At 39.5% G+C, this 18,917-nt stretch overlaps 1 protein-coding gene across 6 annotated transcripts; it reads left to right on the top strand.

Annotated features, from left to right (window-relative positions):
* Nucleotides 1-4,442: 4,442 nt before the first annotated feature.
* znf207a (zinc finger protein 207, a) lies at nucleotides 4,443-18,415 on the top strand. 6 transcript variants are annotated; one of them, XR_008303345.1, is made up of 13 exons: nucleotides 4,443-4,741; nucleotides 7,326-7,452; nucleotides 7,536-7,674; nucleotides 7,790-7,963; nucleotides 9,027-9,102; nucleotides 10,960-11,030; nucleotides 11,172-11,332; nucleotides 11,706-11,786; nucleotides 12,291-12,509; nucleotides 12,733-12,889; nucleotides 13,013-13,197; nucleotides 13,409-13,495; nucleotides 14,178-18,415. XR_008303345.1 is itself a non-coding variant. In XM_026916637.3 (12 exons), exons 1-11 carry the CDS (start codon nucleotides 4,701-4,703, stop codon nucleotides 13,171-13,173), a joined length of 1,407 nt encoding a protein of 468 aa, XP_026772438.1. In that variant the 5' UTR covers nucleotides 4,443-4,700; the 3' UTR covers nucleotides 13,174-13,197; nucleotides 13,409-13,720. The 6 variants fall into 6 exon arrangements, 4 of the variants coding, with proteins under 4 accessions (XP_026772438.1, XP_026772439.1, XP_053095280.1 ...); XR_008303346.1 differs by having other exon boundaries at nucleotides 13,013-13,202; XM_026916637.3 differs by lacking the exon at nucleotides 14,178-18,415 and having other exon boundaries at nucleotides 13,409-13,720.
* Nucleotides 18,416-18,917: the final 502 nt, after the last annotated feature.

Below are 18,917 nucleotides of genomic sequence, written 5' to 3'. Positions count from 1 at the left end.
CCCACACACCCCTCTCACACACTCTTCACATTACTGCCATCAGGGAAGAGGTTCCGGGCTCTCACAACCAGACTGTGCAATAGTTTTTTCCCTCAAGCCATCAGGCTTCTCAACACACACAACTGAACTGGAACTAAACTCACACCCACACACTCACACTCATTCAACTTCATACATTCATTAAGTTATTACAAACAAGTTGGCTTGTTCTACTGTTTACATTGTACATCCCACCACTGCTACTGCTGCTCTGCTCGGTTCTTTTTGCACATCACTGGCACTGCCACTTTAATACTTGTAAATTTGCACATTGCACTGTATATAGATATATATACAGTAGGTTATGGGTTGCTGCTATTTTGTGTTTGTGTACTTGTCCTGTATAGTACTTGTCCTGCACTGTCTTGTGTTGTCTGTTCTGCACTGTTTTGTTTTGCACTGTTTGCACTAGGCTGCAAACGATGCACTTTATGTGGCTAGGACAACTTAGTCTAGTCCTCAGCTCTGTGTTTTGTAACTCTATGTTGTATGAGGTGACAATGTTGTTTTATGTAGCACCAAGATTCTGGAGAAACGTTGTCTCATTTCACTGTGTACTGCGTCAGCTATATATAGTTGAAATGACAATAAAAGCCTCTTGACTTGACTTGACTTGACAGAGGACTACTTGGCGGCATATCCGGGACAGTCAAGCCCCTCCCTTCTCTCTCTCTCTCTCTTGTACTTCCTGTCCTCCTCCCCATCCATACCATATACCGGTGAGTGTTCAAGGGGGTACATACCACACATTGGTAGATTCAGGCTGAAACTGGACCTCAATTCACCAGGAGGCATTGGTAAATGCACATTTGGTGAAGGTGAGATGTGTGCACCGGGAGATAAAATGCTGGTATTATTACCCACATCGAGCTCCAAATTGCTCTCCAAGTGGCAAGGGCCCTTCAAGGTCACACGGCAAGTCGGGGATATTGACTATGAAGTAAGTTGAATGGATAGAGGCAGGGTGTGGCAGGTTTACCATATTGACTCAACCTCCTCAAACCATGGAGGGAGACGGTTCCTGTGGCTTTGGCGATGGTTGTTCTGGAGAGGAGCAAAGACCCTAGGTAAATCTAAAAATGGCAGGTCAATCCACCCTGGTCCGTTATGGAGACCACCTCTCCCTGTCCCAAATCACGGAGGTTGCCAAGTTGCAGGAGGAGTTTTCTGACATGTTCTCGCCTCTACCAGGTCACACTAATTTCATAGAACACCATATTGAGACGCCTTCAGGGGTGGGGGTACGCAGCCGCTCCTACCGTCTACCCGAGCATAAAAAACAGGTGGTTCGGGATGAGCTCAAGGCCATGCTCAATATGGGTGTAATCGAGGAGTCCCATAGTGACTCTGAAGTGACAGGACAAAAATCATTTAAGGCATGAGGGTACCACAGGCTGAGACAGAGATTAAACACATTAAAGCTCTTAGTGATGACCCCTGTCAGCTGATCTGCACAGTATTTATATATATAACACTGTGCACACGAGGACACCATCAGGTCCTGCCCCCTTCCTCGTGTTCCTCGCAGGACCTACCTCACCTCATGTGTGTTGAAAGTGAGCCATGTGTCATTTGCATGAGGTGGAGTCTAAAGCACAGTTTGCCTGTTTCTAATATCAAATCTGGCAAAGAAATATAGACGTGGACAAATTTGTTGGTACCCTTCCATGAAAAAGAACCTACAACTCTCTCTGAAATAATTTGAAACTGACAAACATTAATGGCATCAATCACTGTTAATTCCATGTTTAACATAAATTAGACATTACTTTTGTTTTTCGATTAAACCGAATATTTTACATGAATCAAATGAAAACGATATGGACAACAGCAGCAATCACTGCCAACAAGCGATCGTGGTAGTTTACAAGGAGACTTCTGCACCGGGTAACAGGCATTTTGGCCCACTCTTCATGAGCAAACTGGTCTAACTGTCTGAAGTTTGAAGAGTGCCTTCTGCACACTGCATTTTTCAGACCTTTCCACAGATGGGCCATTTTTCAGACCTTTCCACAAAGGGCCATTTAAGAATAGTTCAATGTTTTTTTCCCCAGCCATTCTTGAGTGCTTTTAGCTGTGTGTTTTGGGTCATTATCCTGTTGGAGGACCCATGATCTGCGACTAAGGGAGAGCTTTCTGACACTGGGCATTATGTTTCTCTCCAGGATGCCTTGATAGTTTTCATTGTGCCCTGGCACCTACCAGAACTTAGTTACTAGAAACCTAGAAATGAAGCATGGTCACTACATAAATAATGGAAAAATTGAGATTGCCTTTCTGTGCAATGTGTGGAATTGTGTACTCCAGCATTTTCATAAGACAAATGTGGAATTGCAAGCTGTAGAGTTGGACCTGTGTAAAGCTGTAGAGTTGAAAACATGGAAGGAATATGTGGCAGGCCTGCGTGATTGGTTTGATACATTTGAGACCCAAGCTAAAACCATGTCTCCAACTGTGACAGAAGTATTCAAACAAAACACAAAAAGACAAAGGACGTCCACAACACCTGTGGTTCATTTAATGGGACAAAATGTTTTCCATTGGTGTATTTTTGTCTATGATGGATAGATTGTTTTCAGAAATGGATCATAGGTATCAGTCTTACAATGATCTCAATGAGTGTTTTGGTGTCTAAATAACATTTCTCGTCTTTCTGTGCAAGAACTATGCAATAGAGCATCTGATCACCAGAAGAACTGCTTGGCTGACCTGGACTTGGATTTTGTTGATGAGATCTAGTGTAGTCCAAAGAATTTCTAAGGACTCAAATTATGTCATCTGTAAGAGAGATTTTACAGTCACTAAGGAAAAGAAACATTCAGATCATCTGCCCACACATGGATATTGCTTTGAGGCTCTGTTGTCACTTGTCACTTGAGAAGTTGCATTTCACTGACCTGATCAAGGGTTTAGAAATTCAGATGACATAAATTCTAAAAGGACTCCTTTTTTTTTTTTTTTTAAATTATTATTATTATTTTTTTTAGGGATTTCATTTGGACTAACTTTATTGTGGCTTTTGTCCTAAAGGCCACACTGCTGTCTGTTAACAATCTATGTTTAGTGTGAGCTATGTAGAGCTATGCAGTGTGAGTGTGTGAGCTATGTAGAGGTTTAGTGTGGCTAAGATGGTGGCATAGCGTCCACTGGCCATTGCACATATCTCTCAGTTTCTAATCTTTTTTCCCCTGGCTGGAGCAGTTGTAGACTCAAGGCATGGTGCCAGTATAGGGTCCCAACAATGTTTCAAGCCCAGGGGCCCTCACCACCAAGTCTGTGCATGCCCCTGTGCCCTAATGCACATTTAAGGTCAAAATTAAATTAGACTCACCCCTCATGTTTCTCACAGCTGTACTTTATATTTGACTTTGTCGCTATCAGCAGTGGTTCTTCAAAGCAACTTAAAGAGGTCAGCACATGACAGGCCGAAATTAAACTGAATGCAGAATTCTGCCTTAACAAGGCTCTGTGACATTTATTATTATTACTAATTTTTTTTCTTTTTTGCTTCTTTTTGGGGATTTCTTCATTGGACACTTCTTCATTAAAAAATTGTGCTTTAAAAAGGCCAGTTATACCAAACGGGAAATAAAAAAAACTACGTAGGTGCAGGGTAAAATGATTTCTAGTAAGACTTTTGTTTGCTACAGAAACATATTATTATATAACATTATTATCACTTTCACTCGCAATGGAAAGATATTTTATGTCAGTGATGCCATGACTAGAATCTGAAGATGTGCCTAGAATAGTTGGAGAAAACTCAGTAATAAGGGATTCGAGCTGTAGATAAAATATAAATAATTTGTGTAAGATTTCATTCACAGCTTTTAAGCTAAGGCAATGTTAACTGGTGTTAGCATTGATGATGAGTAGCCAAGTAGTTAAATTTGTTGTGTATGTATTATCTCAAATGTACCACATTTCAGTTCATTTCCAGTAATGGCTTTACAGAATGCTAAAATTGTGAATATCTGAAAGAGTTAGTAAAATGTTCACTGATAGTATCATTTTGCTGACGTTACCTAGCTAAATTTCTAGTGAAGTGAGAGCTGAATTAACACTAGTAGTCAGTTTGTTTGTTCGGTATCGCATGTAGTCGACAGCGAGGTAGTAATCAGTTGATTAGTAGAGTCTGTCAGATTAGCTTCGTTCAGATAGCGAAATATTTCTGCTCACTGCAGTTGCAGTTTATTTGGCGCCTAAACGCTACGTGTCCTGATATTTCAAGCTATTGTTTTGATTCCTCTGCAGTTCTCAGATTTTCTGCAACACTTCTTAGTCACGGTGTTAGACTCAGCGACTATTGTGGTAGAGGAAGTAAAGCTATCCTGTGGAGGCTACTTCCGGCAGTAGAAACCTGGAAGTGTAAAAAAGGCCCTTTCGGAAGAACACAATTCGGGAGAACAGGGCAAAACCGGACAAATGACAGTGAAAAGCGGACTAGTGGCAACTCTATCACTCCGTTGTTTTCTTGTTTCTTTCTCTCCTATTCTCACACTCCGCTCCAGTAGGGGGCGATATGGTAGCGCTACAGCTTCAAACTTCCCGTTTAACACTTTCGCACGTTTCCGTCTGCGCCATTTTCTTCTGCCAAATGTTCGGTTCGTGCACCACATCTTGGTGATTCACAAACTAATTGTACACTACTCTACTAAAACATGGGAAGGAAAAAGAAGAAGCAGATGAAGCCATGGTGTTGGTATCCTTTCTGAGAAAAGCTTGTTGGTTTCGAGATTTGAAGCAGAAAAATCTGTTCCGTTATGTTAGCCATGTAACAAACAAACCTAGCCAAGCTAGCAAAACATGATGTCCAGCGCCGCTTTAGTCAGCCGTACATATTATAGAAATAATCTGTGTATTTGTCATTTAGCTCAGCACTACCCTTATCTTTGTAGTATCATAAACCTGGAGTTCTCGTAGCTTTTTGTAGCTAAGGACCCCTTTAAGTGTAAAATAAATTCAGTGGACCCCATCGGTACATATTCAAGAGTCAAGGTTTATTTAGTCACAGATGCAAAGGTGCAGCTACTCCAATGACTATGCATAGCAATATATAGTTCATGAACATTTTAATATTAGTAATATTTTGTATATTTATTAGTGCCTTAAAGCTTTCTATCCCTCAACTTACCGCCGACAGAAAACATTAGGTCCTAGTTGATATTTTTATAGACCTGCTTGTTTTTGAGTTATTGTTTGTGTAAAACCTATTCGATTCAAGGGGCCAGTCAAATAGACTAATAACTATTGGAGCTCAATATTGAATATAATAACTTTCATAATGACTGTGATTTCCACCACTGCAACTGGAAAAAACAAACAAACACAGGCTTATGCCGCGTTCGAGGTGAGGTTACAGCTTTTAAGTCGCTGCCCCCAACCAGTAAAGACCACAGAAACCCCATCTGCCTCCCCCCCAAACTTGAAATTTCAACTTGGGGTAGTGACGTAAAATCAACTTGGCTGCGCACACTATGAACAATGTCTACCTTTTTTTTTGGCTTTGATCAATTAATATACAGGCACTGTACTTGGTTAAATCCATCACATTGACCAAGTAATTGCTGTTTTGCTTTGTAATTCTGCGTACGTGGTGCTTTGTAAGTTGTAATGACATAATTTCCCACCCATTTTTTCTTTGGAGTGAAAATAAAACGGACGCCACCACAAAAGCATGTAAAGCTCATAAAAAGCTTCTTTAACTGCATGTTTAAAATTACAGGTCTGAGTGGCTACTGGTACTATTCTATTTTAGTGAATTTCAATAATTCATGCAAAAACATTTTGGACTGAAAATATAGGACAGGAACAACAGTGAGTAGTATTAGCAACAAGCTAGCCAGCTAATGTTAGTTATATAAGTGATAACTCTAACAGGGATGTCCTGATCTGATCTCAAAGATTGGAACTGGAGCAGATTAAGGCATTTTTTTTAACTGATTGGTATTGGATCTATCGAGCACTAACCTAAGCCTGATCCTGTGTTTTACATCAGCTGTCATGGAGAGTGCAATTTTTGGCAGGACTACACAGCTAAAATGTCTGCAGTGTGGAAATATTTTAAATAGGAAAACGAAAGCAATCCAACAGCCACTTGTAATGTCTGCAATGCGAGCATTTTGCGAGGCGGTGGCAACAGAGCTGCGGTCAATACTACCAATTTGATACAGCAACTAAAAACTAAACACTCAAGGGAATACAGCGAGTTCACTCAGGTAACTCGGGCAAAGGCTGCACTGAAGCAACACACAATGGAGGATACTTTTAAAAGGTGAGAGAAATTTCCTCTTTACAGTGACAAGGCCAAAAAGATTACAGAGGAGGTAATTGAATTCATAGCTTTGGATGACCAACCCATCGCTGTTGTAGAGAATACAGGTTTTTGCAATCTTTTGGAGCCATGGTACGCCCTACCCTCTCAACAGTACATTTCAGACACTACCGGAGCAGTACAACAAGGTTTGTTACCACCTTTGAGGTCTTTTATAAGATGTGATGGCTCCTGCACTAAGGAATTGATGAGAGGTATTTCTAAAGACATCTTTCAGTTTTTTTACTTGGCTGTTTTGTTAAAAACAAGTGAAAACCAGTGCTTGGATTCAGGCAGTTTTTTTCTTAATGCATTGCAGAGCTGTCAAGTTGTCAGGTATATACACTGGATTAATTTTAATAACTTTAATGTACTTGAAGTGTGCACCTAGCACTAGGAAAATACAAGTATTGGACACTCTGGATAATACAAGTATTGGATCCTGTATTGGCAGACTCAATATTAAATGACTTGGATCGGGGCAAAAAAAAAAAACCCTGTTTGGGACATCCTTAAATTCTAACATTGATTATCTTCTCAAAACAGTGATTAGTATGGTCAGTGGTGTATATGTCTCCAGCTACTGTGTCTCTATACTAATTGCTCTAAAGCCAATACTGCTATAAACTAATTTAAAAGTTCAGAAGGGGTACTTTACACTGTTCAGTGTTCGCAGCTGTGTTGCTTTGATGTCATTCCATAAATGGGGAAGGAACTGGTAGTTAAGAAGACTACCCCAAGTTGACGAGTTGGAATTTCAAGTTGAGGGTCTGTTTTCTGTGGCTTTTACTTGTTTGAGGCAGGGAAATACAAGTTGCAACCCTGCCACGAACACATTAGATCAACCAAAAACAATACATGTGGGTGCACTCAAAACAACATAATAGCTAGCTAACTGGATGGTACAACATCTTTATTTAGTTGGATTCCAGGTGTCCATCTTGCTCCAATATGACCTTAACTGTCAATGCAGGTATTGTAATAGGGATTTTGATGACGAAAAGATTCTTATTCAGCACCAGAAAGCCAAACACTTTAAGTGTCACATATGTCATAAAAAGCTATACACTGGTCCGGGCCTGGCCATCCACTGTATGCAGGTGAGTATGTGCTTATATTTCCATAACTATGATCTCCTTGATGCTCAAGTTAAAACTAAATGCTCTTTTCTGCTGTGTTGAAGGTTCACAAAGAAACAATTGATGGTGTTCCCAATGCAATACCTGGAAGAACAGACATTGAACTGGAAATTTATGGGATGGAGGGTATTCCAGAGAAAGATATGGAAGAAAGGAGACGGGTACTCGAGCAGAAAACACAGGGTAATTTTTAACACACACAGGGTACTTTTAACCTTTCTCACCTGTATTTCTGTGCCCCTTTTATGCATATGTTATAGATCTACTCCTAATTCCTTTTACACTGTTTATGACTCAGAAAACCAGAAAAAGAAACAGAACCAAGATGACTCAGATGAGGATGATGATGATGAAGAGGCAGGACCCTCATTCCAGCAGGCAGCAGCCCAGCCTCCGGCCGCTTACACTCCTATGACACAGCCTGGAATGGCGCCTGTGCCCACACCAGGGATGCCACCTGGGAGCTACTCAGGTGAGCCAAATAGTTTCTAACATTTTTAACTAGCTTTAATAATAAAAATAGACTAGTAAATGTATCTTTCATTTAATGTGTATCCTGATTATGTCTGTTGAGTAAGTACCTTGTCAGCTTGTGTCAGTTAGCTTACTATCTTCAAGAGGCAGGCTGAGTAAAGTGTCTAGTGTTTACCTTTTGACTAATTTGTGCCATCATGATTTCTTTGCTAACTTTGTTCTGCACATGGTACTGTAGCTTTCTTAATTTGGAAGATGTATCTTTCCATAGCATTTCTTTAAAGGGAGATGCTGCACTCTGTTCACTGGTAAAAAATAAACAGTTTTCTCAAATTCACCATTCTCTTTTGCAGCGCTATAACCTTTCTAACACAACAACCAGAAAAAGAAAAACAAAACCCACCACTTTATTGACTTTCGTGAAACTAATTTTTTCACTTAGTACATAGCTTTGTATAAACTTAATGCACTTTGCGATCTTGACGCTGTAATTCATCCAATTCTGTGAATTCCGAAGCCTGCTACACTACACCCTCAGTTCTACAATCTGGCTGATGGTAGAATGATTTTTTACTTGCTGAATGAATTTGAGTGCACAATTGAAATACAATCTATATTTGTATATATAATCTATAACTCCACATCCCATAACTGAAATGTTGGCCAATGACTTGCTGAATTTTTGAATGATTTTGAATGTTTGTTCAGGGCACAAACACAATGTGCTACATTACAGGCTTTTTTTCTAAGAAGCTAATGATTGCCTTCACTTGTTTTCCTTGGTCTGTGTATTTTTTGCCTAGTCAGGTTTAGCCTGGTGAGTTTCCAGGCAACCAAATCTTGGGACTGGGAAGCATATTTCAGTGCTCATTTGCCCAGTGGGCTATCTAATGAATTTATAATTCGTCCATCCTGATTTAGGCTGAAATATAGCTTGTGCTGTATGGACTATGTGCAGCACAAAAAAGCTTGAATATTGCATTTTGTAGTGTTTTCTAGCTAGGCAAAAATACACTTACAGCAGGTTTTTTTTTGTATTACTGTATTTTAATATGTCCCAGGAATGCCACCAATGATGCCTGCAGTCCCCCCCATGATGCCAGGGATGCCCCCAGTCATGCCAGGAATGCCACCTGGGTAAGAATTCACAAATGTTAAAACAAATACAGTCTCCTTCGAAAGTATTGGAATGGCAAGGCTAAACCAACATGAAGACCAATGAGCTATCTATGGGGGAAAAGCATTTTGAAGCTGAGAAGAGAAGTAAAATCTGTCAGAGCTAATGCGTAAGCATTGGGCATAGCCAATACCACAATTTGGAATGTCTTAAAAAAGAAAGTAAGTACTGGTGTTTTGAAGAAAAAAAAAAAACAAAACAAAAAAAAAACAGACATTGCACAGGTCAGCCAAAGAAAACAATAGCAGTCGATGACAGAAACATTGTTAGAGCTGTGGGTGAAAAACCCAAAAACAACAGTCAGTGACATCACCAACAACCTCCACAGGGCAGGGGTGAAGGTATCATAATCCACCATTTGAAGAAGACTTCGAGAACAGAAAGATAAAAGCCATACCACATGATGCAAATCACTCATCAGCAGTAAGAATCAGAAGGCCAACTGGAATTGGCAGTGAAATACAGAGACAGGCACAAAAGTTCTGGAACCAAAATTAACCTCTACCAAAGTGATTGAGAGGCCAAAGTGTGGAGAAAGAAGGCATCTACTCATGATCCAAACCATACAAGCTCAGTGATCAGGCATAGTGTCATGGCTTGTGCTTGCATGGCTGCTTCTGGAATGGGCTCACTAACCTTTTCTTGATGATGTAAGTCATGATGGTAGTAGCAGAATGACTTCAGAAGTCTACAGAAACAATCTGTCTGGCAATTTACAGAGAAATGCATCCAATCTCACTGGGAGGAACTTCATTATACAGCAAGATAATGATCCAAAACACAACAAAGGACTTCATTGGGGTGGGGGTTGTGGGAGGCTTTAGACTGGCCAAATCAATCATCAGACCTTAACCCAATTGAGCATGCATTTCTCCTCCTGAAGAGGAGACTGAAGGGAGAAACCTCCCAAAACAAGCAACAACTGAAAGAAGCTGTGGTACAAGCCTGAAAATGCATCACAAAAGAAGAATGCAACAGTATGGTGATGTCAGTGGATTGCTGGCTTGATTCAGTTATTGTAAGCAAAGGATATGCAACCAAATAATAAGTGTTATTTAATTTAGTTTATCTGTTCTGTTCCTATACTTTTGCTCACCTAAAAATGGGGTGGTCTTCCACCAAAGGTGCCATGATCTAACTATCAGGAAGTTAAAATCTGAAATTCTGATCCATTGTCTCATATTCATCTTTTGATCTCAAACCTTAATGTCTTCAGTTTCATATCTTCAAAAACAAAAGAATTGGCCTTGCCATTCCAGTACTTTTGGAGGGACCTATATGTAAAATATATGTAACTGGGTGTCCCAAAAGTCTCATATGAGAAATTAACAAATATGAGAAATTTTTTTTTTTTTTTTTTTTAGCAAATATAACTTTATTTACAAAACATCCTCTACATGATTGCCATTTCTTTGTAAACGCATTCGGAGTTGTCTCTCCCAACTTTGGCTCCCAGTTTGGCAAAAGTGTCATGTATGATGTGCTTGCCATGTTTCCTGTTAAAGTCCATCACAACCTTGCAACAGCTTCCCGAAGCCATTTGAATGACTTCAATATGTTCTTCTTTTGTCAAAGGCATTCTTAAAGGCTATCTGGAAAAAATATATAATATAAACTATATAACTATATAACTATAAACTATAAAGTATGAAAAATGTTGGAAGACTTTTTTGCTAAAAAGTGTTAATTTTCCCAGTGCGTGGAGACTTTTGGGACACCCTGTATTAATGCCATTGTAGTCCTGTTTTAGTTGCCTTTTTTTCCTCCATTCTGTGATTGAAAAAAAAATCTGTTCCTTTGCTCTTTTTTTTTCACAGCATGATGCCCATGGGTGGGATGATGCCACCTGGACCAGGAATGCCTCCGATGATGCCAGGCATGCCACCAGGTTCAATACTTCATTACTGAGTTTATAATAACAATAGAAAATTGTCATCAAGCTTGTCCTATATGAAGTACAACCTAAAGTGATTTACATAGGCTTAAAGTAAAATTGTGACAGACCTCTGTGATTTGTTCCTCCTGACAGGCATGCCCCCTCCTATGGGTCATCGTCCAGGTATGAACCACATGCCACAGGCTCCTGCCTCCACCACGTCAGGCATGATCCCACGAGCAGCCACACCTGCAGCCACAGTGGCTGCTCCACAGCCTGCTGTCACCAAGCCCTTGTTTCCTAGTGCAGGACAGGTGTGGCCCCACTTCTCTTTGCTATATTTTGCATAATCCTTGATAAGTGGAGATATAGTCACCTAGCTTAGGTTATTGTAACTGTAGGAGTCACATGCAGGCTAACAATGATACACAGTATTCAGATCTGGGTGTTTTTATTAGCTAAATAATAGCTTGGTGTGTCTAAACATGATAAAAATTAAGATTAAAGGAATGTATTTTGTTAGCAAAGATTAGTAGCTCTAACATTTGACACTTTTCAACACCTTTCAGCGGGTGCATGAAAGTACATTGTAACCGTACACTGATTTGTGAGAGTATGAAACGCAATGAAGTCATTGATGGAGCTGTGTTGAGGGATTTTGCTCTTTGCTTTTTCTCCATGCTGCAGATGGGGACTCGAGCTCCCAGCACAAGCTCAGCCTCTTCCAGTATGGACACTTTGTCAGCACCCTCTAAGCCGCTGTCGCAAGTACGCAGCAGCCTGCTGACCTAGAGAAACTAGGCTTTTACAAAACTATTCATGGCTAGCAGCAGATATACTGGTGCACTTGTACGCACAATGCTTATCTGTATAATCTTTATTCCCCAGTCTCTTATAATCCTTTTCCACTGATAGGGTGCCAGTGCCTGATCTCAAATTTTACTGCAAAAAAAAAAACAGCGTGATTCCAGTACCAAAATGCTCCTGTTCTGTTACTGAGAAGTCAGGGTCTTTGTGGGTTTGCTGGTTCTAGCACCAGCACCTTGTCAGTAGAAAAACAGTAGCAAAAGCAGCCTTGGAGGACCGCAGCACTGCGCAGTTTAAAATTACAAAAAACTAAATAAATTAAGTAAATTGCAAATGTTCCTCATGAAATAAGCTGTTTAGTGTCATGGCCCTCCAGGGCCAGACATGGGTATTAGGAATGTTCATCATGGATAATATTAGATGTTTTGGTGATTATGGCTCATTTGGATTCTTCTGTGTCTCCAGGCTCAGCAGGGTGTGCCTGGGGCAGCAGTGGGGCTTTCAGCCTCTTCTTCTGCTGCTCCCAAAGCCACATTCCCAGCCTACAGTCAGCCTGCGCCCTCTGCTGCCAGTGCAGGCAGCACTGTGGCCAAACCTGCCACCCCCATTACAAGTAAGCCTGCCACCCTCACCACTACCAGTGCAACCAGTAAGTTGATCCACCCTGATGAGGATATCTCTCTGGTAAGTGTCCAAATATGGCTCCACCCTTGTAAAGTAAGTAATAAAATCAGAATGTAATATGTGGGTTACTAATTTAAGGTAACATGAATGCTGTTAAATTTTAGGCATGTCCGCTATATTGCATTTATCTTATCTACTTTATCTTAAAATATTATATAGTTTGAATAGCGGGCAATTGCTGTCATGCCTAATTGCGTTTTGTGTCCTTGTGTGTGTGTGTCAGGAAGAGCTGCGTGCTCAACTACCACGCTACCAGTGTAAGATCCCTAGCACAGGGCAGACGCACATCAGCACTCCTCCTGTTGGGCCAATGGGAGGGGTGATACCTGCTCAGCAGGGTGCTTCTTCACAGCAGCCAGGAGCCAGGCATCCCATGCATGGTAAAATCCCTTTTTTGATTTTCATATGAAGTAGGAGATGAATACATGTAATTACTGTTATGAGTAATTTTGCTCTGTTACAGTACAAGTTTGTCATTTGTTGGATTTTGTCATTGTCATTAGGGCCATATGGTACCCCATCCCAGGCAGTGCCTGGCTATGTGCCAGGGGCAATGTCACCTTACGGGCAAGGCCCCCCAATGGTTCCTCCTTACCAGGGAGCTCCTCCAAGGCCGCCCATGGCCATGAGGCCTCCTGTAATGTCCCAGGGAGGCCGTTATTGAAGCTCAAACACCAGTCTCCGATAGGTTTGGTGATTCACCCATTTTCTCATGTAATGGTGTTCTTAAGAAGCCAAATCATTAAGCATAATTGTAATTCAATTTGTCTTATAACGGAAATGGAAAAACAGCACTGGTTATGCATGAAACTTTAAATTTTGCATAGTTTTTATTTGGACCTCTAATATGTTGCCGATTCTATAGTGTGGCTTTTTTCCTCCCCCTATGTTCCGTTTAGGTTTTTAGAAGTGAAGTTTAGTAAATATGGTTCGTAATAATTTGAAGCGGCTGGAGTAACGTGAACAGTACTGCACCTTTTATCAAGGCAAGTCTTTGTAAACATACTACTGTACTAAACAAATTAAGCCTTCACAGCACCTTTAGGTGCTGTTGGACTTCATGTCCCCAGCTTTGCTTGGTGAGGGCTTCAGTTAGCTATAACTGTTTTTGTATGCCTGATTATCCTTACTTACATAAGTAATAGCTGATGTGAAAAGTGTCTGTATTATTATTATTATGCAAACTGTAATAAACGGTGTTGAAAACTTAAGACTGTTTCTTCATGACGGAGGGAAGGATCTGTACAAAGGTTTGTACTGGCTGCATGATTGCAGTAATATGTGAAAGCAATGGAGTGTCATCTGTTCACATCAACCTAGTCATCCACATTCATTTTAAATAACCCATACAATAGTGTCTTTTCAACACCTGGCTTAATGAAGAGAACACAGTGTCAAGGAAAAAAGAATATGGATGGCTTGTGTCTCTTGTCAAAATCATTGTGTCATATTCATTGAAGTAAGTTCTCTAAGACCTAAAATCACATTCATTTGGGGGGAAAAAAAGGATAATCCTAGTGTATGGTCACAAAGGGATTCACTCTGATGTGGTTTTGGTTGTCTGGCTTGGGTGTGATTGGGGGGGAAGAATGTAATTTGAAACAGAAGTACTTTGGACCCAGGTGACTTTATGTGTTGCTAAACTGAGGATCTTTCTTCTCCCTGTAGCGATGCCATGGGACCGGCTGAGGTTGAGTCTCACTGGTGCCCTGTTCAGGCTGAGGCAAGTCTCATATTTTTCTCTTTAAATTCTTACGAGCGGGGGGCCCTCACAGCCTCATGGCTGTTGGATTCCAATGTCCCCAAACTTGTAGCAAGTTTGGTGATGGCCCCTGTTATTATTCACATTAGAGAAATCCTATAACTAACCTCTTCTGCTTTTGTTTCCGAAGTGCAGAGGTGGGAACAAGTAACAAGTAAGTTTCAAGTCTTAATACTCAAGTCCTAAGTAAAGACAGAGGAGTCCCAAATCCTGAACAAGTCAAAATGCGTTCCTTACCACATTGAATCCCATTTAAAAATTTAACATTAACAAAGTATTAAAGCCATGGTATATTATTTATAAATGTTGTTAACAACAGAATAAACAAAAATGTATTCTTTGGACCACACCTAAAATGACATAAACATGTGGCACTGATCAAAAAAAAGTGTTTTGGAATTGACCCTGCAGTGGTATGTGGCATTTATTTGCCTTTGTGGTAAAGGCACTTATTTGCCTTTGCTTCCCAAACTCCAGAAAATAACTCTTCCAGAAAGTAACTTTAGTTGTGCTTTCCCCAAACTTATAATGTGCATCATGCACATTAAAATAATAAAATAATACTGCTCAGGGATGTCAAACTCCAGTCTTGGTGGGATACAGACTTATTTATTTTTCCTCTTTTGACAAGCCAAATGTAGACCATGAAGGTCTCTGTAATTACCTGATGAGTTTATTCAGCTGTGTAAATATAGATAAAATGCTAAAATTTTGCAGTCCTCCAGGACTGGAGTCTGACACCCCAATATAGTATTTACCAATACTACTCAGTTGATAAATAGCTTAACTTTAAAGTAAAAAATAAAAGTAAAGGTGCAGTCACATTTAGGAACTGTGGTTTAAAATAATAGATTTCCTGCTGTCCAGCACTACCAACACTAAATGCTAAATGCAGATCTTTACCTGATATTGGTCAACCTGAATACTCAATCTTATTTGGTTTAGTTATCAGACAAAACTACTTAAATGTCTGCTAATAGATTTCTAACTATTTATGGAGGTCTAGACATACTGTTCCTTGTGTAGCCTCTAAGGCCAAATGAGATTGGAGGTAATGCTTGCCCAAATGTTTTATTAACATTTGTTGTTAACAGCCTAGTGTTTGTAATTAGAGTTGCTAGTTCTTGGTAGCATGTTGACACCTGCTCAAGTGTCCCTTTATTTAAACACTGGTGCGATCCCTCCATCTCCCAAGAGGAGTAAGTTTATGGGTGTTAAAGTCAAGTTGCAAGTCTTAATTATTTTTAGGTTGAGTCTTTAGTGATTAAATTTGTGACTTGACCAAGCCATGTGACTCAAGTCCCACTCTTCTGCCAAAGTGATACCCAGTTCTCTAGTTGGTGCTCGTGACTATCAGATGTAATGTACTAATGATGTTTTTTCTTAGAGCCCTCAAACATTTTTTTTAACTCAGTACGCGGTGCCTGTGTTTGAGCAAGCAGTTATACTGAAATTTACAATGGATTTACAAAATATACTGATAACTCAATGGATAAGCAAAAACCAAAGCTAATTTTTGAGCTTTGGTACGATGCAGCCAATATCTAATGGTACAGCAGACATTGAGATATTTTTCTAAAATGGCACTAAAGGAATACTCAGTATGCACTGGCAATTTTTTATTTAAGATAACACAGATATGACTTTTGCAGTGCTGTTTGTTGGTCTTGCTCTTCGTGTTTGTTTCACATCAGATACTGATCATATTACCTGTTGTCACTGACTCAGGTTAGTCTTTTAAATGGCAAGCTTTCTGCCCAAATCTTTTAGTTCTCTCTTGTTTTTCCAATTTTTTTCCCCCCCAATTTTTATTTATTTATTTATTTTTTTTATAAATGGTTTGACTGCTTTTTGTAGCTGTGCTACAGCTGGTTTACATTAGACTTACTGTGGACCAGAGCAGTTTGTGTAGCTGTAGAGAAATGACATCTGTTGCATACCTGTAATGATAACTTTACACCACGTATACAATGGATATAAAAGGTCTACACACCCCTGTTAAAATGGCAGGATTTGTGAAGTAAATAATGACACTAAGATAAATCTTAAATGTCAGATCTTGTCATCTTTGATGTGCAACTGCAAAGTACAGTGCAGTGAAAAACAATCAGAAACTTTGATTGATTAAATTATCTATTTGCACAAGTGTGCACACCCCTAAACTAATACTTTGTTGAATCACTTTTTGATTTTATTACACCACTCAGTCTTTTTGGGTAAGAGTCTATCATCGTGACTTGGCAATATTTTCCACTTTTCCTAGTGAAAACATTCTAGATCTGTCAAATTGTGAGGGCATCTCCTGTGCACAGCCCACTTCAGGTCACCCCACAAATTTTTAGTTGGATTCATGTCTGGGCTCTGGCTAGGCCATTCAAAAACTTTGATCTCCTTTGGTTAAGCCATTCCTTTGTTGGTTTGGATGTATGGTTTGGGTCACTGTCGTACTGAAAGGTGAAATTCCGTTTCATCTTCAGCTTACTAGCAGACCCCTGAAGGTTTTGCACTAAAAACAACAGGCATTCATGATTCTCTCCACCTTGATAGCCCCAGGTCTGGCTGAAGAAAAGCAGCCCAAAGCATGATGCTGGCATACCCATGCTTCATCACGGGTATGGTGTTCTTTTGGTGTTTTTTTTATTTATTTATTTATTTTTTTGGTGCCGAACATGCCTTTTGGAATTGGTCTCATCAGACCATGACACATTTTACCACATAGTTTGGAGTAATTTAGTTGAGCTTGGATGATTTTTGTGAGAGAGGGCTTTTTATCTAGCCACCCTATCCTATAGCTCAGGCATATGAATAATATGAGAGGTTGTTGTCACATGCAGAGAGTAATCAGTACTTGTCTGATATTCCTGCAGCTCCTTTAATGTTGACGTAGGTCTCCTGGCAGCCTCCCTAGTAAGTTTTTGTCTTGTCCTTTTGTAATTTTTGGAGGGACATCCTTTTCTTGGTAATGTCACTGAGGAGCTCCATTTTCTCCACTTGTTGATGATGGCCTTCACTGTGTTCAATTGTCCAGCTAATGTTTTGGAAATTCTTTTATATCCCTCTCCAGATCGATTCATTTTGACAGTGAGACCATGTACAGTCTTTGTCAGTTCTTTACAGACCATGGCTTCAGCGGTCAGATGAAACCATGATATCAAGGAAATCCTACAGAAACAGCTGGTCTTTATTTGGGGTTAATCAGAATAATTTCATTGATGACAGCTGTATGATAATTACTTTTGAACATGAGACTGAATGTGATTGGTTCATTCTAAACATAGCCACATCCCCAATTATAAAAGGGTGTGCACAATTACGAAACAAGGTTATTGTAACTTAAAAAAGGTTATTTTTCCTATTTTTCCCTAAAATGTTTCTGATTGTTTTTCACTTAATTTTTATACATTCTAATTTCACAATGAGGATGAAAAAAGTTCTGACATGATTTATCTTGGTTTAATTTTTTTTTCATCACAAAAACTTACCATTTTAAAAGGGGTGTGTATACTTTTTATATCCCCTGTAGACTAAATCATCACCTTTTTTTCGAATAAATATTTGTTAAAAGATTAACAAAATTATGTGCAAATTAAATTGAAATACATTTTGTATTAATTTTATTTGAATATTTGTTGTACGGTTTAGAATTTTTTGGGGGGAAATTTAGAAAATACTATTTGTTGTTGCTTAACCTAGAGATGCTACACCTGAATTCGTTTTTATAACATGAATTTATATTGTCTCCAGTGAGATGCTTTTGCTCATGAATCTTTAAAAAAAAAAAAAAAAACTCTGGTTTTGTCTGCTTCATTGCTGTTATGTTGTATGTCTGTGAACGTGCACACACTCAGAGGAGTACATCCATCACTTAGTGTTCACCGTTTCAGTAGTAGTCAGCATTGTGTGATGTGTCGTCAGCTCCAGTGGTATGATGTGGATATGTAATATGATTTAAAAAATGTTACTTAATGGATAATAATGGAAAAAAATATTACATTTCAGAATCTTCTGCTTAAAGCTCTTCACTGTGTTTTTGTAACTTACAACATATTAAAGGTAAAATGAGTTTTTAATACAACACCAGCAGAGTATCATTAGAAAAAGTTTGTTTTCCTCCATCATTGAAATAAAGTATACATAAAGACTATATTGTATGTGAGTTTTTGACTGTGTTTTTACTGTATTTCATATAGATTTTTGAGTAATTACTGATTTGGTTTAACTTCCTGTGCTGTGATTGGCCATTTCAAGTAGACATCCTGTATGGGCTCATAAGGGAGGATCTCGGTGAACTATGGACTGACAAGTTGGACATTTTGGGGAGCATAACAGGTGAAGGCATCTTGTCCCATTCAGGAAGGTTTTAACTAGCTTATGAGTGCCAAATGAAATTCATAACTGTTGTTGACCCAGGATCATATTGGCATCTAGCTGTGTGGCATCGTGGCCCAAGTGCCCTACTGCCAGGAGTGCAGTCTCAACCAACAGGTAGCCTTTGTTGTGGGCTGGAGTGACTGCTCCAGTGCTGGCCAATGCTCCAATGCTCAAAATTCATCCCATTGGAGTCAGTAGAGCCTTGTCCAGGGAAGGAGACATGGCAGGCATTAACAGGCTGACTTTTTTTTCTTTTCTTTTCTTTTAATTGAAGG

Source organism: Pangasianodon hypophthalmus, chromosome 13 (assembly GCF_027358585.1).
Source record: "Pangasianodon hypophthalmus isolate fPanHyp1 chromosome 13, fPanHyp1.pri, whole genome shotgun sequence".
NCBI classification, from domain to species: domain Eukaryota; kingdom Metazoa; phylum Chordata; class Actinopteri; order Siluriformes; family Pangasiidae; genus Pangasianodon; species Pangasianodon hypophthalmus.
This window is presented reverse-complemented; position numbering and strand designations above follow the sequence as displayed.

Excerpts from the sequence above, each read along its gene's own strand:
- znf207a (XM_026916637.3), top strand. The coding sequence starts at position 4,701 with ATGGGAAGGAAAAAGAAGAAGCAGATGAAGCCATGGTGTTG. Across the intron at positions 4,742-7,325 it reads CAGATGAAGCCATGGTGTTG|GTATTGTAATAGGGATTTTG; the intron begins GTATCCTTTCTG and ends CTGTCAATGCAG. Across the intron at positions 9,103-10,959 it reads ATGCCAGGAATGCCACCTGG|CATGATGCCCATGGGTGGGA; the intron begins GTAAGAATTCAC and ends TTTTTTTCACAG.